The following is a 27,290-nucleotide window of genomic DNA, read 5'->3' as shown; positions in this document are numbered from 1 at the left end:
CCTTGCTTGGGTTCCAAGAGAACCAAAATTAGTAAGTACTCCTTTGTTTCACAGTACATTCCTGAAGCCGGAATGAGATGATAATGCTGATAAAAATCTTGCTGTTTCTGTGTTTAATTTTGAAGGTTACAGCTTCAGGAGATCAAACTGCGAAGCTCTGGGATGTGAATGTGAGTGAACTCCTGGGCACGTTCAAAGGCCACCAGTGCAGCCTCAAGTCTGTGGCATTTGGAGCGCAGGAAACGGGTACCCTGTGCAATTTCTATTATCTTTGTAGACCTTCATTCATAAAGGGAAATTTAGTTCTAATTTTTCCTCTTTTTTTTTTCAAAAGCTGTGTTTTGTACTGGTGGAAGAGATGGTAATATAATGGTCTGGGATACTCGCTGCAGCAAGAAAGGTATGACTTCCATAGAAATTGTGAGACAGGTACATTTTATAAAAGATTGAAAGGGTTCAATTAATTTTATTTTGAAATTCTTGCATGGTTACTGTATTCCCTCTTGTGTTTAATCTTGTCTACATGTCCTTCTGCAGCCCAGTGACTCCGTCTTTGTCTCATTTTGCACCGTAGCCTCAACAAGGTCCGCTGAGACCCAACCAGAAATCAGATCATGAGTATCATATACCCAGCTCTTCAAATCTGTCCACGATATATTGAACCAAGATGGAAACTTAAGCACAGATTACACATTATTTTCTAATACATAAACAACTGCCTTCATTAGTTCAAGGGTCTTGGCTTGAAACGTTGACTATTCGCTTCCCTCCATAGATGCTGCCTGGCCTTTTGAGTTTCTCCAGCATTTTGTGTGTGTTGCTCAAGGTTTGCAGCATCTGCACAATCTCTTGTGTGTACCATGTCTGCTGTTCCTTTCATTGCACTGCCTTCAGCGTTGCACACTGTGTTCCATTATCCTGATTTGAGCACAGTTGCTAATGTTTGCCTGGATTTGCGACTTTTTCCCAAACTCATCAAACGCTGAATTCTGAAGGAACTCTGTGGGTCTAATTGTTCCAAGTTAATCATGAGCTGGCGTGAGGCCAAACGTGGTGGGGTCAGGGGTGTCAAATGCTGTCCTGCGGTCGGGTGGAATTTGGCCTTGTACATTTTGTAATTGTCCGACCTAGTAGGGGAAAGCAACCACCTGAACCACCTATGGTTTTCTTTCATTTGATTCATTTGGCATATTTAATATAAAACACCACAGCACAATAACAGGCTCTCTGGCTCACAATGACTGTGCCAACCGTGATGTCAATTTATACTAATCCATTTGCCTATACATAGTCTATCACCCTCCACTTTTTGTCTGCTCGTGTATCTGTCCAAGTTCCTGTTGAACATTACTATTTATTGTATCTGTTGCCACTGTGTTCCCTGTGGAGCATTCCAGGCAGATATTGCTCTATATATTTAAAAATGCTTTGTAAATCTCCTTCAAAATTCCCCTCTTGCTTTGAACCCATGTCTTCTAGAATTTGTATTTTTGACATTTCCACCCGGGGGCGGGGGGGGGGGGTAGGAGATTCCAAATGTCTGCCTATTTGTGCCTCTCACACAATTAAATACTTTTCTTGTATCAGGTTACCACCTCCGACATCCCTGTTCCAGAGAAATCAGTCCCAAGTGTTGTCCACCCTCTCCTAGTAGCTAATACTCTCTAATCCAGGCAATATCCTGGTGGACACATTCTGCACCCTCTCCAAAGTCTCTATATCTTTGTAATGAGGTACTAGTGATTGTAAAAATCACTGAAGTCTTTCAGGAAATAAAACAGCAGCGTGCATTGAAGTCATTCTGCAATAACATTTACATAACTGAACTGACAGACTTGACATTTTGCATTTCTACCCAAATGAGATTTTCCCTATGCTAATCATAGTACGATTTTAAGGCTAGTTTAGTAGGAGAATTATCTTTCTTTTATTTTGAAACACAACAGATCAATAGGTAGGTTGTCCCCTTGATATACAATACTTTTTTTTGTATTGTATGCCAAGGTGAAGTTGAGATCGTGGAATGTTTTAGCATGGAAACTGACCACCCTATCAATCAACTTTTTACACTAATCCCACATTAATCCTGTTTTATTCTCTCCACAGTTCCTTCATCTTTTTTCTTCCCCAGTCTATTCTCCTCATCTCAAATTCTACCATTCACATGTAGACGAGGGAGTATTAAAGCACACTCGCCTTGGGATGCGAAAGGAAACCTGAAGGGGAGGGAATGCATGTGGTTCACAGTGAGAATATGCAGACTCCACACAGACAGCACTAGGAGTTGGGTTAAATGTCGGTCACTTGCAACATACACAAAATGCTGGAGGAACTCAGCAGGGAGGGCGGCCTCCGTGAAAATGAACAAATAATCAATGCTTCGGGCCGAGCAGAATTTCTTGTGTTTATTGGTCACTGAACTGCAAGTCTGTGCTGTCTAATGAATTGAGTGGTACATTAAATTGTAAAAGGTGAAAGCCCTGGTTTTGTGAGGTATTGTATTTATTTGCTAGTGAAGTTCCCTTAATGAGGACCACCATTTAAATCTCTCTCACTCCAAACTTCCTAAGTTTTGGAGCTTGCTGGTCCATTTTTCTAGATTGTAATATGAAGTGTGATCACTTAGGAAAGTGAATTTGAAGGCACAAGTTGTGCAGAGCCGTTGAGTTGCTCATTGACCTGCTTCTTCTGCTTTAGATGGATTTTACAGACAAGTGAAACAGATTACTGGTGCTCATAACTCACAACTTAAACAGACTTCCCCAAGGCAGAAGAAACGACGACCTGCTGCACGGGGACTTGCACCTTCTGTGGTATGACTGTTTTTCTACACTCCCCCTGTATCTGTCTGTTTATGGTGTTCTGAGCTGTTTCATGGCCATAGGCCACATATCTCAGGATTACTATGTGTGTTGTATTGTCCTTATTCTCTAGGATTCTCAGCAGAGCGTAACAGTGGTAATTTTTCGAGATGAAAACACTTTGATTTCTGCAGGGGCTGTGGATGGGTGAGTGCAACTTGGAATCGCTCTTGCTCTCTCATCATTACAACAGTATCATGTATACACAATACACTTGGAACCAGATCCCTCCTTTTCACACCGGATTGCAATGAATAATTATTGTTTGCTAAAATAGTTTCTGGGATAAGGAACTTTTATTATGTGGATAGAAAGGAGAAGCTGTGTGGTTATCCTTGGAAGTAAATAGTGTACGCAGCAAATGCAGAAACCCTGTTTCTTGTAGAGGTATAAATGAAAATGACTGATAAAACAAGTAAAATTAATAGGAGAGACATTGCTTATGCAAGATCGGTGGAAATGAATAAACAGTCGGCATTTCAGGCCAAGAAACTTCATCCAGTCCTGATGAAGGGCCGCGACCCGAAATGTTGACTGTTTATTCATTCCCATAGATGCTGTCTGACCTGTTGAGTTCCTCCATCATTTTGTGTGTGTTGCTCTGGATTTCCACCCTCTGCAAAATCTCTTGTGTTTATTGTTTATACAATGAGTGGTTCGGTCTGGAATGCGGTGCAGGTAATAGTGGAGGCAGATTCGACATTGGTATAAAAACTGAACAAGTATCATGAAGGGCAAAGGGAAGAGGGTGGGGAGGGGGACTAGCGAGATTTCTCTTGCATTAAGGTGATATATACAAAGGCCTTGGCCTCTATCTGTGTTGCAATGGTTCTGATTTCTAACAATAGCCTTCCTTGTATTCTTAAACATGTTACTCTGCATTTCTTAATATAATAATCCACTATCCATACCTATTGTCAAGATGAAATGCAAGTCAGACAGGTTTACAGGTCAAGACTGGTGAATGGAAATAATTTGTGCAAAGGGATGACAATGAGAATAAGATGAAATGGAAGATGCCGAAGTGTGAGGGAATATTTTATGTTATTGGGCAAGGCCGGTCTCCACCCACTGAACAGCATTCAGTTGAGAAATCATCTTTAGCCAAAGTATTTGTGAAGTACAGTTTGCCAAACAGTGCCATTGAATCCATGGAGATGTTAGTTTAGAGTCTCCTTAAACAGTTAGTAGCTCTGAGCATTCTCTCTGTATTAATCCATAAGACACAGGTACAGAATTGGGCCACTCAGCCCATCAAGCCTGCTACTCCATTCCATTGTGGCTGATTTATTATCCCTGTCAACCTCATTTTCCTGCCTCCTCCCTGTAATCTTTGACGCCTTGACTAATCAAGAACCTATCAACCTCTGCTTTAAATATACTTAATAACTTGGCCTCCACAGCCGTATGAAGCAATGAATTCCACATGTAGCCCCCCTGGCCACCCTCAGGGTCGCTCGGCTCGCTGTGGTCTAGGGAAACAGCCTCGGCCCCGCCAAACTGGGTAATTCGTTTGTGTGGATGCTGTGTGAGGTACCCCACCCCGCCCAAATAACAGACTTTACACCAGATGCAATTAAATGATTTACAGTTTATAGATATTACTGGAACTATATAATTAAAAGAGAATAAAATATAAAAGGAAAATAAAAGGCGCCACACTTATCAAAGTTCAATCTCTTCATGCACAAAAACCGTTGGAGCTCAAGGACCTTCTTCTTCACCCTGCGACCCCCTCGAACCACCTCGACCGGCCGCCTGGGACCAACAACGGTGGTCGACCAGACGCTCCACACGAGTCCGTCTCCGTCTCCTCGCCGAACGTCCCGCTCGGGGTCCGACCCCGTTAGCGGGCTCACAGCACCTTGTCCATCCTCTGTCTCGCTCTCCCGCCTTCTGCCCCCAAACCCCCTCGCAAACAGTATCTTCAAATACACCAAAACCATAACAACTATCCCAATTGGTTAATAGCACCCTCTTATCACCCTCTAAACCACAATAAGCTGCTAGCGCAAACTTTCTCAGCGTTAAAGCACAACAAAGCCGCATTCCCCAGATTAACAATAACAAAAACGCCATTTTAATTAGCCTCCGCAGTAACATAAAAATCGAAACCCCCTTACACTCTCCCCCCACCAAATAAAGTCATGTCCTCATGACTTCTAAATAACTCGCCACCCAGTCCTACAGACACACAACACACACATACACAGATACACACAGTGACAGTGCTCCCCAAACAGTGGACCTTACTCCCGTCCCACGGGCACTAAATAGGCCAACCTATCTGGGAGCTTCTTAACCCTCTGAGACCTCCGTACCCCCTCACCTAAACCCACAAGGCTCAGACACTACTAGGGATACCTCGGGCCTGCTTGCCAACTCCTCTCTCACTCAGGCCACCACTACAGCTCGGAGCCCCCTGTCCCGTGGCCGGGGCCCCGCCTCTCCACCTTCCTGATCCTGCTGTAACTCAGATTGCCCACAGCTAGCCCTCCCCACTACACCTGACTCAGTGGGAGAAGGGCCAAAGGTCTCTTCCTCAATCACGGGGAAGTTAGCGAAAGGCAGCATGTACCACATGTGCAGCACATCATCCTTCGAATCCGTATTCTTCCTCATTCCTTCGATCGGTAGCTGCTGTTTGAGTTTCTCCAAACTGAAACATTTAGCTGGGGCTACCCCTTCAGCCTCCTGCAGTCGAGACGTCAGCTTCTTCGGGGACTCCTTCAACTCTCGCCACAGCCTCAGCAGTTCTGACTCAGGGTTCCTGGCCATCTCAATCTGGGACGCAGTTACCCCACCAGCTTCTTCCACCCTGACTTGAAAAGCAGCAGTTAAGGGATGTTCAGCCTCCGGTTGTTTCTTCCTGAGGGCGTCTTCCAGGTCAACTTTCAGTTTTTCCACTTCATTTAAACTCGCGATAGTCATCTTCAGGTTCCTTTCAAGCGTCCGCCTCCCTTTTCCGAGATCGGTCCTCCATTTCTTTACCTCCTCGGGAGTGTAGTCAAACTCCCCTCCCTGGGCTCTCGGTTTTCTGTTGACCTTAGTCAGAACACTTCCTTGATCTTCCCCAACTTGTAAATCTTCCAATCTGTTCTGAATGGACGTCTTGAGTTTCTGCTGATGCCTTCGAAGGTGGGTCATTGTTTCTTCTCGCTGGATTAATTCGTCAGTATATGACCGCAGTGCGGTGCAAATCCCCTCTCTTCCCTGTGTCTCATTCAGATTGACGACCTGGGTTTCCATCCCCCGGTCCACCACCGTCAGTCCCAACACCAGGAAGTTCAACTGGTATGTCGGGTCATTTTCCTCACATTGCACCAAACTCCTCCGGCCAAAAACTCCTCCACATTTGACACTTCGCTTCGGTCGCCCAGGCTCAGCCACTCGTCTCGCCTCATAGTCCCCCAAGGCGAATCCAAGCTCTAGGCGGTCATCCACATACGTCAAAACTCCACACACCTTCACTTCCCCCACGGTTTTCCTCATGCCCCGCGGGAAGGATGCAGGGGCTCCGGATATGCCCTTGGGCATCTTTTCGGATCGGAAGAATCCTAGGGAACTAATAAAGGCCATCTTCGGCTCAACAGCCGCCCTCCTCACGATCTGGCAACATCCACCCCTCAGATGCAGCACATTAAACCACGTCGCATCATCCACACACACGCTGCCTTCATCTTCCACGCCGCCAGGGTCTAGTTGCCGCGACCTCTGAGGTGTCTTCAGCGGTCAACTCCCCTCCCTCGTGGTGGTTCGGAGCATCTACTAAGAGGGTCTCACCCTCAGCTACTTTCCCCAAGCCGTACCACCGCTGGGTCTCGTTTAAATTCGGTACCGGCTCAAGGCTGCCACACACGTCCTCAGAAGCAACTCGACACGCTGGGTGCCCAGACAATGCCCCCATGAACTCCAGGGTCATTAACCAATCATCGTCTTCTGGATAACTACTACCACTAGTACCCAAAGTCTCCAGTGCCCTTGCGGTTGTCAAGGGTAAATGCTTCAGATACCGGTTGTAAAACGAACTGTCCAACAACTTGATCTGTGCGCCGGGGTCGAGGATAGCTTTAGCATCGCTTCCCTCTATCCATAGCGACACCCTGGGGCGTGGCCCCTCTAAGCCTTCAGGAATAGGGTCTTTTCCTTGCGGAAGTTCAGTGGTACATTACTAGGAACGTGTTTCCCCAGAGACCGCAGGCCGTACCCCCACTGGGCCTCCACTAAGTTTCCCGACACCTCTCTGATCAGCTGAACAACTGATCCCCTGAAATGATCCCCCTGGCACTACAAGCAATTTAGCCGCCCTCCTCGCCAGAGAAGACACACTGAAAACTTTCCCCCCTCTTTCAAATAACTGACAGCTGTCACTACGGTGTAAGTGAACCTGACAGCTCTAACACCGTCACCAGCCCGCCTACTCAAACTTTCAACCAATCCCTGTCGCTCTCCCTCAACCAAGCACTGCCACTCATCTAACAACTGAGAGATCTGCTCCGCCCACGCCTCACACGTCTCCGCCCCTCCTGGGGTGGACACTATCCCCAGTGCCAGGCGGAGCCTGCCAGAGCTAGAACATTTATTCGCAGACTCTACCTCCAAATCAGACCACTCTTTCCTCTCTCTCCCAACTGCATGGACAGCCCCGAGTGCCACCTCTAACTCGTCAATGCTAGTCTGAACTCGAACGAAGACCGCACCCACAACGCATACAGCAATCAACAGCAAATAACCCACAGAGACACACATTACAGATTTAATCAGGGCACCCACACAGCATACCAACAGACTCAAGCATCCCGGACAAAGCCCCCACAACGTAGCCCCCCTGGCCACCCTCAGGGTCGCTCGGCTCGCTGTGATCTAGGGAAACAGCCTCGGCCCCGCCAAACTGGGTAATTCGTTTGTGTGGATGCTGTGTGAGGTACCCCACCCCGCCCAAATAACAGACTTTACACCAGATGCAATTAAATGATTTACAGTTTATAGATATTACTGGAACTATATAATTAAAAGAGAATAAAATATAGAAGGAAAATAAAAGGCGCCACACTTATCAAAGTTCAATCTCTTCGTGCACAAAAACCGTTGGAGCTCAAGGACCTTCTTCTTCACCCTGCGACCCCCTCGGATCACCTCGACCGGCCACCTGGGACCAACAACGGTGGTCGACCAGACGCTCCACACGAGTCCGTCTCCGTCTCCTCGCCGAACGTCCCGCTCGGGGTCCGACCCCGTTAGCGGGCTCACAGCACCTCGTCCATCCTCTGTCTCGCTCTCCCGCCTTCTGCCCCCAAACCCCCTCGCAAACAGTATCTTCAAATACACCAAAACCATAACAACTATCCCAATTGGTTAATAGCACCCTCTTATCACCCTCTAAACCACAATAAGCTGCTAGCGCAAACTTTCTCAGCGTTAAAGCACAACAAAGCCGCATTCCCCAGATTAACAGTAACAAAAACGCCATTTTAATTAGCCTCCGCAGTAACATAAAAATCGAAACCCCCTTACACACAGATTCACCACCCTCTGCCTAAAGAAATTCCTCCTTGTTTCTATTCTTAATGGACATCCCTCTATTTTGAGGCTGTGTGTGTCCTGTGGTCCTAGACTCACCCAATACAGGAAAAAGTCTCTACACATCCACTCTGTCTAGGCCTTTCAATATTTGGTAGTTTTCAATGAAATCCACCTTCATTCTTCTAAAACTCCAGCTATACAGGTCCAGGGCCATCGAATGCACATCAGTTAACCCTTTCATTCCTGGAATAATTCTCTTGAACCTCCTCTCGACCCTATCCAACACCAGCACTTTTTTTGGGGGGGAGGGGAGAATAAGGGCCTAGCCATTCTCAGGTAATGCTCTTGCATTCTAGGCCCCTTGAATTAAATGCCAACATTGCATTTGCCTTTACTTGCCAGCAACTCAAGTTGCAAGCTTACCTTTTGGGAATCCTACACAAGGAATCACTGCCAAGTCCCTTTGCAACTCTGAACTCTGAATTTTCTCCCCTTTAGAAAATAAATTGCACCTTTTCCTTCCACCAAAGTACATGACCATATGATTCCCAACACTATATTCCATCTGCCACTTTGCCTATTTGCCCAATCTAACTCCTACGGCAGACATCCTGTTTCCTCAGTACTGTCTGCCTCTCCACCTATCTTTGTATTGTCTGCAAATTTGTTAACATATCCAAATTGTTAACCTATAATGTGAAAAGAAGCGGTGCCAATACCTATCCATTGGTAATGGATAGTGGACGCATTGGTAATAGTTTTCCAATGTTCTATAGATTCAGGATCAGTTCCTGCGGATTGGAGGGTAGCTAATGTTATCCCACTTTATAAGAAAGGAGGGAGGGAGAAAACAGGCAGTTATAGACCAGTTAGTCTGACGTCAGTGGTGGGGAAGATGCTGGAGTCAATTATGAAAGATGAAATAGCACCATATTTGGATAGCAGTAGCGGGATAGGTCCAAGTCAGCATGGATTTACGAAGGGGAAATCATGCTTGACTAATCCTGTGGAATTTTTTGAGGATGTAATTATGAAAATGGACATGGGAAAGCCAGTGGATGTAGTGTACCTGGACTTTCAGAAAGCCTTTGATAAGGTCCCACATAGGAGGTTAGTGGGCAAAATTAGAGCACATGGTGTTGGGGGTAGGGTACCGACATGGATAGAAAATTGGTTGGCAGACAGGAAACAAAGAGTAGGGATTAATGGGTCCTTTTCAGAATAGCAGGCAGTGACTAGTGGGGTACCACAAGTCTTGGTGCTGGGACCGCAGCTGTTTACAATATGCATTAATGATGTAGATGAAGGGATTAAAAGTAACATTAGCAAATTTGCAGATGACGCAAAGCTGGGTGATAGTGTGAAATGTGAGGAGGATGTTATGAGAATACAGGGTGACTTGGACAGTTTGGGTGAGTGGGCAGATGCAGTTTAATGTGGATAAATGTGAGGTTATCCACTTTGGTGGCAAGCAGGAAGGCAGATTACTATCTGAATGGTGTCAAGTTAGGAAAAGGGGAAGTACAACGAGATCTGGGTGTCCTTGTTCATCAGTCACTGAAAGTAAGCATACAGGTACAGCAGGCAGTGAAGAAAGCTAATGGCATGTTGGCCTTCATAACAAGGGGGGGTTGAGTATAGGAGCAAAGAGGTCCTTCTGCAGTTGTACAAGGCCCTGGTGAGACCCCACCTGGAGTATCGTGTGCAGTTTTGGTCTCCAAATTTGAGGAAGGACATTCTTGCTACGGAGGGAGTGTAGCGTAGGTTCACTGGCTTAATTCCAGGGATGGCGGGAATGTCATATGTTGAAAGATTGGAGCGACTGGGCTTGTATACTCTGGAATTTAGAAGGTTGAGAGGGGATCTGATTGAAACATATAAGATTATTAAGGGGTTGGACACGCTGGAGGCAGGAAGCATGTTCCTGATGTTGGGGAAGTCCAGAACCAGAGGCCACAGTTTAAGAATAAAGGGTAGACCATTTAGAAGGGAGTTGAGGAAAAACTTTTTCACACAGAGGGGTGTGGATCTGTGGAATGCTGTGCCTCAGAAGGCAGTGGAGGCCAATTCTCTGGATGCTTTCAAGAAAGAGTTAGATAGAGCTCTTAATGATAGCGGAGTCAGGGATATGGGGAGAAGGCAGGAACAGGGTACTGATTGTAGATGATCAGCAACGATCACAGTGAATGGCGGTGCTGGCTTGAAGGGCCGAATGGCCTACTCCTGCACCTATTGTCTATCCCTACAGAACACCACTAGTCACCAGCAGCCAACCAGAATAGGCTCACTTTATTCCCACTCTTTGCCTCCTTCTAGACAGCCAATCTTTTATCTGTGCTAGTAAATATCCTGTCATCTTGTGCAGCCTCGGGTGCAGCACCTTGTCCAAAGGTCCTCTGAAAATCCAAGTAAACAACATCCACTGACTGTCCTCTGTCTATCCTGCCTGACATTTCCTCAAAGAATTCCAACAGTTTTATCGGGCAAGATTTCTCCTTAAGGAAACCATGCTGACTTTGGCCGCCTGTATCATGCGCATTCAAGTACCCCAAAAGCTGGTCATTAGTTTGGACTCCTTTTTAACCACAGAAGGCAGGCTAACTGGCTGACAATTTCCTTTCTTCTGCCTCACTCCCTTAAGAGTGGAGTGACATTTGCAATTTTCTAGTCTTCCATATGATTATTGCATGTTGTATGCCGGGGTAATTTGTTTAAGCTCCACGAGTGAAATTTCAACATAATATTTTTGACATGTACATAGGTGTTAACATTGAGCTCAGGGTGATATTTATTTGAAGATAAAATCAGTTTTTTTTGAAAAAATGTTGTATTTGCATTCCAGTGTCATCAAAGTGTGGGATTTAAGAAAGAACTACACCATTCTTCACCAAGATCCTTTGCCAGTTCAGTCCTTTCTTTATCCAGGCACTAGTGCACGAAAGCTAGGTAAATATTGTTCACTGATCTGTGACTGTCTGTCTTTGAATTAAAGATAAAAGAGCAGAAGAGTTTCAGTATGTCCTAATCTGATTAGGCCTTAATATTTAAATAACAGTAACTAAATTACAATATTCAGGAGTCTCAAAGTATTTCAATATTTCGAACTGCCAGGTCCTGTTCTGAATTATAGTGACTGCGTTAGATGTAGTGGAATTAAATTTTGTCCATGTATGTTTCTATTTGTAAACCTTGTCTGTGGGAATTCCACTTTCTTTACCGGCAGGTTACTCCAGTTTAATTTTGGATTCAAAAGGCTCCAATCTTTTTGCAAACTGCACTGATGATAGCATTTACATGTTCAATTTGACTGGCTTGAAAACTACACCAGGTAAGTAAAGGTCGGTCTGTCATATCTGTGAGGAAAAGCACATTGATCTTTTAGTGCTACAATTTAGCATTCAAATTCGTTTTGGATTTTTTTTAAACCCTCTGTAGCTTTTAATGTTTACAACTTGTTTGCACTTTGATCTTATGATCTGGATGGTGTTTTGAAGATACTATTGTGCAGATGCTGTTGGTAAATGCCAGTGTTTATTGATGTATATGTTAGCAGGATTCCCCGATGGAATGGCTGTGATAAGTCCCTGGATAGGTTGATGGGGGAGGCTTAAGAACATGTTGTATCTCCTGTGGTTGTAGGGGAGGTGTCAGGGGTTAGTTAGGGAGGGTTGGGTGGGGAGGGGTAAATATAGAACACTGCCGCACAGGAACTGGCCCTTCAGCCCACTATGTTGTGCTGAAATAATAAAATTAGCAATTAAATGACCAACTAACCTAATCCCGTCTGCCTACACAATGTCCATTTTCTGCAGTCACATCTCCATCTAAGAGTCTCCATCACCACCCCAGATGGCGAATTCCAGGCACCCATCATGCTCTGTATTTTTTTTAAAACAACTTTGCGCCACTACACATTTCCTGTGAACTCACCACTGCACCTCAAATACACGCCCTCTGGTTTAGACATTTCAGCTGTGGGGAAAATGATGCTGGCCGTCTATCTATGCCTGTCATAAACTTACAAAACTCCCATCAGATTTCCCCTCAGCTTATCCAACCTCCCGTTATAGAACATGTCTTCTAATCCAGGCAGCATCCTGGTAAAACTCTTCAAAACTCTCTACTAAGTCTTGACTTCCCATAATGACGTGACCAGAACCGAATGCAATACTGCAGATGTGTCGTAACCAGTGTTTTATAAAGCAGCAACATAACTTCTGGATTCTTGAATTTAATTCTTCGATAAATAAGAGCAAGTATGCCAAATGCTACATTTATGCCCCCCCCCCCCATATCAACCTGTGTAGCCACTTTCAGAGAGCTGTGGATTTGGACCCTGAGATCCCTCCACACATCAACACCATCTTGACATTAACATTGTCTTTTTACATTTGGTTGCCCAAAATGCAACACTCACATTTGACCAAGTTAAACAACATTTGCCATTTTCTGCCCCTATCTGCAACAGACTTGTATCCTGCTGTAACCTTCACCAGTCTTCTAAGCTCTGCATGACACTACCAATTTTTGTATCACTTGCAAACTTATTAACCTACTTGTCAGTTTTCTTCCAGGACGTTTATAGAGTGTATATCACAAACAGCTGAGGTCCCAGTACAGATCCCTGTGGAACACCACTGGTCACAGACCTCCGGTGCCACAGGATTTCAAATCTGATCTTTGACAGTTGTTCCTCCCCCCACACCACCCACTGATGCTACTTGACCCACAAGTTCCTTCAGCAGTTTGTTCTTTGCTTCATATTCCAGCATCTACAGAAACTTGTTTTCTAATCTACAGTGTATTAGTGTTTGTTGAGGATTAAGTGTTAACCGGGCCACGGAATAACAATTCTTTGGAACGAATGATCACTGGATCTAATATATTAAAAAACGATGCCTTTCCCCAAACCCCACCTAAGGGAATGAATTGAAATTTATGTTTCTAAAAATGACTAGATTGATTAGGTTCATCCTTCCTCCCCCCCCCCCCCACCGAATGAAAAACACTTATTGTATGTTTTTAAAATAATTTTAATTTGTATGGATTGCCATGCATGAGATTAGAACATAATCAGATATGGACACTGTACAATCAACTCGAACAAATTTTCAAATCGCTAATTTTGACTCCACTCTCTCTCTCTCTTGATGTAGTTTGAACATAAACTTTCTCCATATAGCACTACAGTAAGGGCAGCAAATGTAGCACTGAGGTAGAAAATAAACTAATGGAGACATTTTTTAAAAGTTACTGTTATTTTGAATTGCTTAATCCATTCTGTATATATTTAAATTTTGTGGGTTTTTTTATTGCTCTTTTGTCCTCTGATTGATCTTGTCTTCATTTTTGTGTAGTTGCAACCTTCTGTGGTCATCAGAATTCCACCTTTTATATTAAGGCTGGTCTTAGTCCAGATGATCAATTCCTGGTCAGTGGGTCCACTGATCATAATGCGTATATCTGGAAGGTGAGTGAATGCAATTAATTTAGAATTAAAAGCAGTTACTCAGAGTCAATAAGCCTGCCTATTTTTGGGTGCCTTGGTAGTGTAGTGGTTCGTGCAAAGCTTTTACAGCTCGAAGCATTCCAGAGTTCAATTACAGCGCTGTCAGCAAGGAATATGTACGTTCTCCCCGAGAGATGTGTGGGTTTCCTCCGGGTGCTCTGGTTTCCTCCCAACGTCCAAAGCTGTACCGGTTAGCATGTTAATTGGTCATTGTAAATTGTCCTGTGATTGGATATTAAATAGTTGGGTTGTTAGTGGTGCTGCTCATTGGGCCAGAAGAGTCTGTTCAGCACTGTATCTCTAAATAAATAATTCTGTACTAAAAAAAAATTGCACTAAACAGTACTTCATGCCAGGTAATATTTGTCATTATAATTAAATATCACCTCTTTGAACTGGAGTACACGTGTACTAAATAAAGTAATGATACGAGGTTCTGGATTGGTTTGTCCCATTGAGGCAGGGAAAAGATGATAGTGTGAAGGCTGTCAAGAGATGCAGGGTATCTAGTCAGGAGGAAGAAAGAAGCATATGCAGGGGTCAGTGTTGAGACTGCTTCTTTTCACACTATGTGACAGATTACAGAATTGATGGCTTTGTTGCCAGGTTTACAACAATACAAAGTTAGGTGGAGGGGTGGTTAGTGCCGAAAAAGCAGGAAGTCTGCAGAACTTAGACAGATTGGGAGAATAGGCAAAGAAATGGCAGATGGAATATAGTGTAGTATGGTCCTACACATTGGTAGCAGGAATAAAGGCGTAGACTATCTTCTAAATGGGAGAAAATTCAAAAATCAGTGGTGCAAAGGGCCTTGGGAGTCTGAGTAAGATAGATATACTTTATTAATCCCAAGGGAAATTTGGTTTTGTTACAGCCGCACCAACCAAGAATAGAGTATAAATATAGCAATACAAAAATCCCCAAACACCAAAATGCAAACTATGCCAGATGGAAAATAGTCCAGGACCAGTCTATTGGCTCAGGGTGTCTGACCCTCCACGGGAGGGGCTGCACGTTCGATGGCCACAGGCAGGAACGACCTCCCGTGCCGCCAAGTGTTGTATCTCGGTGGAATGTGGCCGAAGTCCAACAGTAAAAAGTTCAATATCCAGTCTGCAAACACGTTCCTCGATCGTAATATACCCCGGATTGCACCATCCGTTGTTAGCCAGAACAGTAAGCACCCAACTCCTTTACGCTTACCGCTCTCAGTGCACTTCCGGTCAGCCGGAACGATATTACCCTCCGAACTCCTCTTCTCCATAAGTCTCAGTTGTCTCGACCCGGTCCTCTTTCCTCAACTTTGTGATCATCCTCTGTGTGTTTTCCTCCGGATTTCAGCAGGGGTGTCCACCAGGAAGGCAAATACAATGTTAGCATTCATTTCAAGAGGACTGGAAAATAAGAGCAAGGATGTAATGCTGAAACTTTAAATGAATAATTAAAACATTGGTCAGATTGCACTTGGAGTATTGTGAGCAGTTTTGGGTCCCTTATCAAAGGAACGATAACTGCCTTTTGTAATTTCAATAAATGACTGGGATGAGGAAGTGGATGTGTGGGTTAATAAATTTGCAGATGATATGGAGGTTTATGGTATAGAAAGTGTGAAGTATAACATACTTCACGATGTATGGGGGAGTGTCAGGTTTTTTTTAGAACGTTGGGTACATGGAATGCACAGTGGAAGTTGGTGGTAGAGGCAGGTGAGAAACTCTTAGGTATGCACATGGATGAGAGGAAAAATTGGGAAGGAAAGGTTAATTAGGTTAAAGGTCAGCAGAACATTGTGGGCTGTAGGACCTGGCCTGTGCTGTACCACAAGCTGCAAGTTATCACTTTCCAGCAAACTGTTTTCAAAAGGGCTTTTTTTTTTTTTTGGCCTCTGAAAATGATCTGCTTCATGCAGCTCACGGATTGATAGACTTCAGTCTACCTAAATGCATATTTTTAATGTATGACGCAGCTCCACAAATTGGAAGTGAGGGATTCTCATATTCATGTCACTAGATGGTTGAAATCAATGGGAAGTCATAGCACATAAATTAAACTTTAGGTAATGTCTTTTGAATCAGCTTTTAGTGTCTTGCCAAAAATCTTGTTTTTTGGCATGCTTGCATTATAAATTTTTCTCCTGTTAACTTTTTCGAATTTGAGCTGAAAAGTTGTTTGCTGGCTGTTATAATCTCGCAGTTGTCACATCTGTCTTGTGCTGAAATGGGGTCTTATCACCAGGAGACTGGTTCCTTTGAAGAACTGCCTGCTGGAAAGTGGTTAACCTCCCACAAGTTTTGCAGGCTTTCAGAGGGAAGAATGAGTTTCATGGAGTTGGCTCATTTGTGCTGACTTTCTTCACTTTGAAGTCGTTGAATTGGAGAACACATCTTTTAAATCTGACTGACTTGGGTTTCCATTAGGGCTCTAAATTATTCCATGCTGTAGAATTGGATTATCTTCAGAAAGGAAGTGAGAAAGGAGAGGAATTGAAAGAAACAACTCTGCAGTTGCACTCTTAAACATTTCATCTTTCATCCTAGATCCATGAAACATCTCCTGGGTGATGGCAGGAAACTGCCCTTTTAGTCTCTCTTCATGGTATTTTCCATACCAATTATTTGTAACAATTCTCTTTCTAAAAATTGTTGCATTATTTTTAGAAGGAGAACGACACTCTTGGATTAAGGGGTGTTTGAGCTGAGAATTACCACATACTGCTGTCATCACTAAAATTTACTTTGCAGCATTTGGATCTAAATTAGGGTCAAAGAGTGCCACATAACTAAATTACAGCAACTGCAGATTGTGATAACTTCACAGTAGCCTGAATTGCACGCGCTCTTTCATGTAAATGTAGTGATATGGAATTTAAACAGCTGATGCTGCTACTCTGGAGAAGATGAGGTTCATATTGTAACCAATTGCCATTAAAACTCACTATTTCAATTCCTTGTTATTTCAGGTCTCTGATCCTCTTTATCCACCAACAGTGCTTCAGGGACACACTCAAGAGGTGACCTCTGTTTCTTGGTGCCCTTCAGATTTCTCAAAGGTCGGCTTTTGTTTGTGGTCTCTTTTTTTGGGGGGGGGAATCGTATTTTCGTGGCAGATAATTATCCATTTGGCTGAGCAGCTTGGAACAAACATTCTGAGTAAAGTTTATTTTCGCTGCTACCGCTATCAGGAGGGAGGCTCGGGAGCTTTGGGTCCCACATCACCGGGTTTAGAAACTATTATTACCTGACAACAACCATCCGGCTGTTAAACAGTGCTGATAACTCCACACTCCTCAACGCTGAAATGACTCCGCAATCTATAGACCAACTTTCAGGGGCTCCTGTAGAGTTATCGCACACTGCAGGACAGAAACAGGCCCTTCAGCTCACCTAGTCGGTGATGAACTCAGTCTGCCTTGTCCCATCGACTTGCACTTGGCCCATAGCCCCCTCCCATACATGAACCTATCCAACTATCTCTTGACAGTTGAAATCAGACCTCCATCCGCCATGCCTGCTGGCAGCTCATTCCACACTCATCACCCTCTGAGTGGAAAAAGTTCCCCCTCATGTTCCCCTTAAGCATTTCATCTTTCATTGTTGACCCGTGACCTCCAGTTGTAGTCCCACCCAATGTTCTCAGTATTATTTACTTATTTGCCCAATTTGTCTTCTGTACATTGTTTGTTAGTCTTTGTTATTTATAGTTGTTCATAAGTTCTGTTGTATTTCTTTTTTTTCCTGTAAGTGCCTACAAGAAAATAAATCTCGGTAGTATATACAGGTGTATACAGTATAGGTCTCAAAGTGACATATACTGTATGTACTTTGATAATAAATTTGCTTTGACTTTGAGAGATGTTGACCAAATTTGCTGGTCTGAGAGATTAATTGGGCGTGTTGATTGGAAACTTGTGTAAAGCAAATTGTTTTTAATAAGAATAAAATAAACATTTGAGGTCATTTGTTTCTTCAAAGCTGCAACAAGATAAACAATTTTTTTAAGACTCTGAGAAAGGGGAAAGGAAGTAAAAGTACAAAAGGAAATTAATTTGGCAAGATGGGAGAGACGAAATTAAACAATGGAAGAGTTGATGGAGCAAGATGAAAGTAGATGGTCATGGGACAACTGGGAGTTTAAAGAGGGAAGTAGAATATTTACATAAAATTGTCAGAATGCTGGATATCTGAAATGGAAGCACTGATTACAGTGAGTCCATAGGGTAATTATGTGCTTGGACTGGAACTGGATATTTCGTTCCTTGAGCATCTGAATAATGCTTAAACGGTATGGGAGGCTAAGGGCAGAGATCCAGATGACATGTAGGGCTACTGCAGTGTGCAAGGGGGTGCTTGAGCAGTCACTCAGCCTGCTTTTGATTATCTGAGTGCAGAGGAGGCTTCATTATGAGTGATAAATGCAGCATCTGAAATGATGCGATTTCAGGTAAGTTGCAGCTTTAAATGGAAACAGCAAAGGTTTGGAGTTTGAAAAGGGAAGGTGTTCAAGGTAAGGAATTGCATGTACAGAAGAATGAATAACAGAGAAGATTAAAGAATGAAGCAGAACATCCCGGAGGTAGTGGTTCCTTCTGGAATGCTGAAAGAAGAGGTAGTGGCATCACATTTGAAATGTTAGAAATTGCTACATTGAAGGAAAAAAACCTAGGCCTGCTGATGTAGGTGAGAGGGGTGGAATCGGCGTTGTGCACAAGGAACAGGAAAGACAAGGAACTGTTAAAACCGTGGTGGAAGTCAGAAGTGTAGAAAATTTGTTGGAAAAATTGATCAATGTTGTTCTTTGAAATGACCATATTATCTAAAATGAACAATATGAATTCAATATGGTAATCGAAACATTGAACTGTTACTCCTGTAATAATGCAACGAATTTAAAATTGTATTTGTCCCTGCATTTCATTTAACAGTACAGGTCGACTTTCTATAATCCGGCACCATTGGGACCTGAGGAGTGCTGGATTAGTGCAAATGTCGAATTACAGAAGGATGCATTAAGCAATAGCTAACTGCCTCATCATACCTTTAAAATATCAAAGGATTCAAAGGTTCATTTAATGTCAGAGAAACGTATACAATATACATCCTGAAATGCTTTTTCTTTGCAACCATCTAGAAAAACAGAGGAGTGCCCCAAAGAATGAACAACAGTTAAATGTTAGAAACCCTAAGTTCCCACCCCGCCCCCACCCCAGCTTGTAAGCGGCAGCGAGCAACAATTCCCCCCTCCCCACCGGCAAAATATAAAGAGCACCTACTACCAGCACTCAAGCGTGAGCTTGACAATAGCAAAGACACAGACTCGCAGTTACCCTGAAGACTACATTGCACTTGCAGTTACTGAGGGAATCCTGGTTAGTTTCTCTTCCTCCGCTTAGTAATGTGCTTAAATTCAGTGGGTCACCATGTCTGATCTGAGGTCGTAGGCAGAAGAGAACGGAGTGCCTGCCGGGTGATGCCGGAGGGCAGTGTGTGACTGCCGGCAGGCAGGTGAGAAGGCGGACTGACCCAGCGCGCGCAAGCTTCCCCCGCCGCTGGTATGTGAGACGGGCGGCTGCACCTCACACACTATATTAATAAATGCAGGAAAACAAGCAGGAATCGCCTGTCTGCTTACAAGAGCGCGCCAACACGTGAACAGATCTAGTGCAACCAAAACAATGCGCAGCAGATTGGTACAGTGGCCTGGAAAATTTGAAATTGCAGTTGCATGGAAAATTTGAAATCGGTGTGGATTATCAAAGGAACCAGATTACAAGTAGTCGGACTAGTGAAAATCGACCTGTAGTCAGAAATTTCAGTTGAACTTTAGTTGATTAGAGAAAGTTGAGCAAAGATGAGCAATTGTGTAGCATTCAACAAAGGTATGTTGTTGCTGTGCATTGCTATATTATTAACCCTTCCCACTCAAGAATGTGAGGTACTATAATAAGTTCAAAAAAGCGCTTATCAAATCTGGAAGTAGCAGAGCTTGTAGGCTCCTTGTGATCTATTTGTGTAAGGAAATATAATTCTTCCTGGTCGCAATTCTGTAATTTGTTTTGTCAATTAATAACTTAAGCTTGGAAGATACAAATAAATTTTGCTTTTATTTTGAGAGTTCTGTACATAACTGCAGCTGCAAAAACCTCTTGTAAATCAGTCCATCATAAAGCTGCTAATATTTGTGATTTTTGACAATTTACTCTTGCTCCTCTCCCCTTTAGATTGCCACTTGTTCTGATGATAATACTGTTCGCATCTGGCGTCTAAATCGAAAAGCGGATGTGACTAAGTCTGAACTGGTGGGGTCTGCATGCCAGAAGAAGCTGGCAGAAAAAGGTAAAAGAAGTGATGCAGCTGAAGTCTGGAGCCACAGGACAAATGTGCATGGATATATGCGGCCGGATATTTTAAATATCATTGACTATTTTGTTTTTGTTTCCTTATGTAATTCCTGGGTGAGTTACTGAGTTTTAAAGCTCCTAGAACAAGGACTTGTAGTGCAGCATGACAAATCTTAAGTAACTGCAAAGAATTGGTGGTGTACCTTCCAAACAAAAGTACTGAGGGTAGAATTTAATCATGTCTCCCTCCTCTTAAATGCTGTATGACCTACTACACTTCCCCAGTTGTATTTATTCCCTTAAACATAGAAACATAGAAAATAGGTGCAGGGGGTAGGCCATTCGGCCCTTCAAGCCTGCACTGCCATTCAGTACGATCATGGCTGATCATCCAACTCAGAACCCTATACCTGCCTTCTCTCCATACCCACTGATCCCTTTAGCCACAAGGGCCTTATCTAACTCCCTCTTAAATATAGCCAATGAACTGGCCTCAACTGTTTCCTGTGACAGAGAATGTGACAGATTCACCACTCTGTGTGAAGAAGTTTTTCCTCATCTTGGTCCCTTTATCCTCAAACTGTGACCCCTCGTTCTGGACTTCCCCAACATCGGGAACAATCTTCCTGCATCTAGCCTGTCCAATCCCTTTAGAATTTTATACATTTCAATCAGATCCCCCCTCAATCTTCTAAATTCCAGAGAGGATAAGCCTAGTCGATCCAGTCTTTCATCAAATGAAAGTCCTGCCATCCCAGGAATCAATCTGGTGAACCTTCTTTGTACCCCCTCTATGGCAAGAATGTCTTTCCTCAGATTAGGGGACCAAAACTGCACACAATACTCTAGGTGTGGTTTCACCAAGGCCTTGTATAACTGCAGCAGTACCTCCCTGCTCCTGTACTCAAATGCTCTTGCTATGAATGCCAGCATACGATTTGCCTTTTTCACCGCCTGCTGTACTTGCATGCCCACTTTCAATGACTGGTATACAATGACACCCAGGTCTCGTTGCATCTCCCCTTTTCCCAATCGGCCACCATTCAGATAATAATCTGATTTCCTGTTTTGCCACCAAAGTGGATAACCTCACAATTATCCACATTAAATTGCATCTGCCATGAATTTGCCCACTCACCTAATCTATCCAAGTCACCCTGCATCCTCTTAGCATCCTCCTCACAGCTAACACTGCCGCCCAGCTTCGTGTCATCCGCAAACTTGGAGATGCTGCATTTAATTCCCTCGTCTAAGTCATTAATATATATTGTAAACAACTGGGGTCCCAGCACTGAGCCTTGCGGTACCCCACTAGTCACTGCTAATATAAGAATATTAGCAATTAAAATATTTATTTTGTTTACCATTAAACATCTTCATGACTCATTGAGCTAATTAATAATCTGAACTTGCAAATTAAACGACTGATGGGGTCTTGACTTGTTTTAGTTGGGTCAATAGTATTGATTGAAATTGTTGAGTTGAAATGAACCAAATGTGAACTAAGCAACACGCAGTAAGAGTTGGTCAATGTAACTTAGACATGGAACTAGGATAAAAATTGTCTTTTAAAATAATAATTTAGTTATGAATTGATATATTTGGAATTATTTTAACTTAAAATTGTACAAGCTTGAAGCATGTTCCCTTACTAATTTAGGATTGCATTGTTTTTAACAGATGTCATCATTCATTCAACACATTGTACTCCACCCAAAACTTCATTGATGTTAGGTCCCAATTTGCCATCTCCTCAGCAAGCTGCATGTGCCCCTAATGTTAGTGGAGATATGCCTCTCTCTTCCAACACTCCTAGCTCTGTAACCCAGAGCTCCTTGAGTAAGAATTGTACACCACGTCATCTGCGTAAGTCAGCTTCCCCCTCACCAACTAATTCTTCCTCTGGGAAGATGTCAATCAAGAAATGGATGGTTAAAAGCCCTAGCCCTTCTGCTTCTCACTTTGTTGACCACGATACTTCAAGGATGGTGCTGAACCCAGCTAGACAAATTCAATCAAAGGATGTCTTGGCAGTTATAAATGCTCCGATTTCAGAGAAGAAAGTTAAAAGAAGATTGGACACCAGTGATGGTTCAGTAATGGACAATAGTAAAAATGAAGACTGCAGTCTTGCAGCAGAACTCAGTCCTAAAAAATGTAAAATTGATACCGGCTCTGCAGAGACGCAGAAACGGAAAAACTTATTAATGGAAAATATTGAAGATAAAGGGATGAAGGGCACTGGCGGTAATTCTGGAGACATTCTTCCTTTGACAAGTCCTTTTCCATGTCCAGACCTGGAAGCTTCCTCAGCTTCATGCAAGTCCCATCAGAGAGCTGAAATCCTGGACAAAGAAAACAACTCCCTGCAAAACTTAAATTGGCTTACGGAATTAGGGGAGAAACAGAAACTTGATCTGAGTGTTAAAATCGAGAGATTATCCTCAAGTCAAACTGTCTCTCAGAACTTGTCAGTGAAGAAAAAAGAAGTATGGAATCTATCAAATTCACCTGTAAGTATTACAGTTTACTGTGTAACACGATACGATATATAAATGATTTGGACAAATATAGGTGAGCTGATCAGTAAGTTTGGAAATGAAGTGAAAATTGGTGTAGTTAAGGATGGTGAAGCAGATTTGTCAAAGGATACAACAGAATATAGATCAGTTGCAGATATAGGTGTGGAAATAGCTAATAGAATTTTATCTGGGAAAGTGTTAAGTGTTGTATTTTGAGAGGTCAAAGGCAGGAAATATACAGTAACTGCAGCAGCATTCAGCTTTGATATACAAGAGTGTTCTTTAGGTACAAGTCCATAGCTCCCTTAGAGTAGCAACACACTTGGATAAGGTAGTAAAGAAGTTGGGTGGTGTTCTTGTCTTCGTCAGTTGGGGCATTGAGTGTAAGAGTCTGGAAGTTGTGTACAAGTCATTGCTAAGACCATATTAGGAGTGTTGTGTGCAATTCTGCTCACCCGTTTACGGATGGAGGGTTTGGAGAAGGTACAGAAGAGGATGCTGCCTGTATTAGAGTATTACCTTAAAGGAGAGGTTGGGGAAACTTGTATTGTTTTTTTTTTTTTTGAAGTGTTAGAGCCTAATAAGTTTATAAAATTATGTGGAGTATAAATAGGGTAGATCTTTATCCCAGGGCAGAAATGTTAAATACGAATTGGCGCAGCTTTAAGGTGAGGGTAGGATGGGGAAGGTAATGGAAATATGTGGGATAAGCTCTTAAACACAAAGAAGTGGATGCCTGGAAAACGCTACTGGGATGGTGATCAAAGCAGACATGGAATATGGCATTTTTTAAATTATTAGCTTTAATTGTCCAATGTTTGCGTCAGTGACAAATATAGTCAAGGATGTGAGTCCAAATGAGCTGCCATGCTTCCGGCATTAATATACAGAAGCAAGCTCACAACTTGCTGTCCCTAACCTGTACGTCTTTGGAAAGTGGGAGGAAATGGGAGCACCTGGAGGAAATCCACATGTCATGGGAGAAAATACAGTTCCTTGGAGACTTTGGCGGGAATTGAACCTGGGTCGCTGGTACTGTAAAGTGTTGTGGTAACCCTACTTTACCATGCTGGCTGTGTAAGGGGCATCCAGACAGGCATTTGAATATGCAATGAATGGGAAGACAGATTGTATGTAGGCAGATGAGATTCATTTAATCTGGCATCATGGTTACCCCAGACATTGTGGGCTTGTTCCTGTGTTCTGTTTTGATGTAAACATTTCTATGTTAATAGGGCTTTGTGTTAAGTTATGTTCCTATGTTAATACTGTGTATTGGATTATAATAGCTTGCCTTTTATCAAAAATACTACCAATTAGATAGATTATGAAATAAAGTACTTTTTTGCTTGTAGTTAAAATTCTCATCTGTTTAATGCTTAGTTTGCTGTTTTAGTGAGTTAACCTGGTAATCTTTCATGGGAAATGACTTCTTTATTTAACCACATTTCACACTTTCTGTAGTGCTGCTCCTTTCCAGTTTTTTGTGGATTTTTGTGTTCTACTCTGTGTACTAAATTCTATATTTTGTTTTGTTGTCCAATTTGCACTGGTCTCCCTCACTTCTACTGCCTGCTACTAAATTATTCTGACTGGATCCAAGCAAGTCTCCCACTCATTTTATCTGTCAGAATAATTTACATCTTTGATGTTTTTATTTTAATTGTGCCCTGTTCATGTGGTATTCTTGTTCATGTAAGCAATCTGATACCCGTGGCTTCTGTTCAAGATGGCACCAAGCTGTCCAGGTCATCGCTTAGACATTTTTTAAGGATTGTAGGGCTGATTCTGGGGACAGCACAGGTAGTTGGGGGTCAGGTTAGGCTTCGGAGAAAGCAATGAGGGAGAAATAGGAGCAGGAACCAATGGTCAGTGTCCAGGATGGAATGTGCTGCATGTACATGAGTGTATTTTTACTGTTATGCTACATTGGCACGAGAGACTGCCTCCAGCATATTCTTGGGTTATGTTGGCTGTTAACACAAACAACGCATTTCACTGTGGTGTTTCTTTGTATGTGATAAATCTGAATGTATATGTTTGAGGGGAAAGCTTTCCAAAACAGTGACAGATGACTAGGCTCCCCTCCGATGTATGTATTACCTTGTTTGAATAAATTTGTTAGTATCTTTGGACCACCCCTACCATCCATTTAAGCTGGTATCTGAAATGTGAAGTGTGTTACTTAATTTCTTTACTATGTACACACTGTCAATGTCCTCAGGCTTATTTCTTGTATAGAAAAGTTCACTTAATAATGATTTGTTTGTATGTATTTATTCTACAGACTGCAGCTTCAACACGCAAGATCTCTTCGTATTTTCAGCGGAAGTTGACTGATTGACCATATTGTGTAGCTGGGAATTATTGGCATAACCTAATGCTGTATTCAGAGCTTGCAGCACTCTCGATGAAACACTTCTTATCATCTTTGTGTAGTATTTCCTGTCTGCCATCTGTGATGGTGTATGATTTGTGAAATGGTGTTTAGAATTTTTAATAGCTTTTTTACTATTGTTCAACCAGTTTTCCTCTGTTTCCAAAAAAAATTGCACCTAACCGGGTGTGCAAGTTAAATTCTAATGACAATTTGTGTACCAGCAATCTCGTTTCCGGTTGGATCTAAGGTTTGTGCTGTCTGATAATAATTCTACAATACATGTAGGTACAGGGCTAAAAGCTACCAACCACATCACAGCTGGCTCATTCTGCAGTGTATAGAAATGAGTAGTGAGATAATTAAAGAACTACAAATTACAAAATTTAATTAATCAGTACTTTTGAGCATTGGAGTAATTAATTTATTAATCAAAGGACCCTGGTTCCATTTGAATTTTATCCAATTTTTAATCCGCCTAATTTTATTATCTTTTGTTATTTTTTTTAAAACATGGATTTAAAGCTACATTTGTAAATTGCGTTATTGCTCGATTCGGAGCGTGTTACCTCCCAGAATATATTTTGCCCACTTTGTTTTGTATTCATTTTATTTTTTGCTTAATGTTGAATACACCATGTTTTACTATGATAACAGTGACACGGTGGCACTGCAGATAATGGAGGTGTCTCAAACTCCTGTGATGCCACCTCAGTTCAGATCTGCAATATTTACATGTTCTCCATGTGAGCACATGGGGTTGCTCCAATGTGCTGGTTCAGTGGATTAATTGGTCAGCATAAATTACACTTACTGTGTGAGAATGGGAAAGCAGGGGTATTAAGAGAGTAGATTATAAAGAAATGTCGGGGAATGAGATTGTTCTGATCTGTGGCACAGACCCTAGGCTAAATTGCCTCCTACATCTTGAGGAAATAAGAAATACAGATGCCTTCGCACAACTTGAATCAAAATTATACCCGTGTGTAGATTAAGCTATTTGTAATGGACCTTTCATTGTAATAGAATTATAATGGGTAACAAAATAATATGGAAACATAGTATGATACCATGGGTGAAGCAGAGGTTAAGTTACATTTGGTAGAATCTCTCTGCCATTTCCTACCCCTGTCTCTTGTAAGTTCTTGTTTCAATAACACCTTTCCAATGGTAAACCTCTATCATTTTCCATGTGATATGTGTGACAATATTTTCCTTGTTTTCTGAATTATGGTGGTACAACTGCACTTTAATTGCATGAAAATTAACTTGCTAAAACTGTAATATAGTTCTGACTCAAAATTCCCAATGAGCTAGTTTATTCATTTGTCTCAGTAGGATTTAGAATACTTAATGCAGAAGTTAAACTTCCAAATTTTGTATGATTTTGGAAATTAAAATTGCACCATGTATTGTTTTCCTTATTAAAGTAATTGCAAGCTTCAGTTGATTTCATCCATTTACTGTATACACAAGTTAATTCATACCTGGAAGCAATAGTGTTCTCTATCTTATTTTAGAAGCTTGTGAATTATAGTTCAGAATTTGATATTGCTTACCTCATTTTGTTCAGCATTGGATAAAAGGAATACATGAACTTTTATGACACATTTATTGAAACTCAGTATTTTATGCAGCTTTAGGGGTTAACTGTATAAAGGTCAGAGAATCAAGGTGCAATGTAAACTGGGAAGGAAGTGATGCAGGCACTAACTGGCTTTGACAGTTCGATGTTACAACAATGTGTGCCTTGTACTTCCCAAGTACTTGCCTGATTTCAGATACTCCAGAAATGTTTGTATCCCCTTGAGATGCACTACTTCCAACTCTCTCCTGTTCTTTTGAAGTATCCTCTGCTGTTGCGACTTTCCTGAGGCACATTTTATCCTTTGCTTGCTTAAACAAAAATGGAGAAATCGCCTGAAAAATTAAGCAAAAATGTTTTTAGCATTTAGAGTAATAAGATTGGCTAAATACAAGTAATACTGAAGAATCAATGGGGAATTGGCTCTTTTGAATGGGAAATTTCTTTTGGAAAAGCTAGGTGCTATGGCCAAAGCCCTTTGCCTGATTCAGTAATACAGACTATTTTGAATGTAACCAGGTAAGGATAAATTTGTTGATAAATGTTAACAATTTTGTTTAAAATTAAAACAAAGTC

The 27,290-nt window shown here is 42.3% G+C and overlaps 1 protein-coding gene across 2 annotated transcripts; it reads left to right on the top strand.

Moving 5' to 3' along the window:
- On the top strand, positions 1-26,460 carry LOC140202189 (denticleless protein homolog B-like). 2 transcript variants are annotated; one of them, XM_072267058.1, is made up of 12 exons: positions 1-31; positions 126-170; positions 335-400; positions 2,698-2,813; positions 2,935-3,008; positions 11,227-11,330; positions 11,608-11,712; positions 13,742-13,854; positions 16,853-16,942; positions 20,111-20,225; positions 21,911-22,743; positions 25,040-26,460. In XM_072267058.1, exons 3-12 carry the CDS (start codon positions 370-372, stop codon positions 25,094-25,096), a joined length of 1,638 nt encoding a protein of 545 aa, XP_072123159.1. In that variant the 5' UTR covers positions 1-31; positions 126-170; positions 335-369; the 3' UTR covers positions 25,097-26,460. The 2 variants fall into 2 exon arrangements, with proteins under 2 accessions (XP_072123159.1, XP_072123158.1); XM_072267057.1 differs by lacking the exons at positions 1-31; positions 126-170 and adding an exon at positions 230-246.
- The last annotated feature ends 830 nt before the right edge of the window (positions 26,461-27,290 follow it).

This window comes from Mobula birostris, chromosome 8 (genome assembly GCF_030028105.1).
Source record: "Mobula birostris isolate sMobBir1 chromosome 8, sMobBir1.hap1, whole genome shotgun sequence".
Lineage (NCBI taxonomy): Eukaryota > Metazoa > Chordata > Chondrichthyes > Myliobatiformes > Myliobatidae > Mobula > Mobula birostris.
This window is presented reverse-complemented; position numbering and strand designations above follow the sequence as displayed.

Coding starts and splice junctions, on each gene's coding strand:
- LOC140202189 (XM_072267058.1), top strand. CDS start 370: ATGGTCTGGGATACTCGCTGCAGCAAGAAAG. Junction 401..2,697: donor TACTCGCTGCAGCAAGAAAG/GTATGACTTCCA, acceptor CTTCTGCTTTAG/ATGGATTTTACAGACAAGTG. Junction 13,855..16,852: donor ATAATGCGTATATCTGGAAG/GTGAGTGAATGC, acceptor TTGTTATTTCAG/GTCTCTGATCCTCTTTATCC.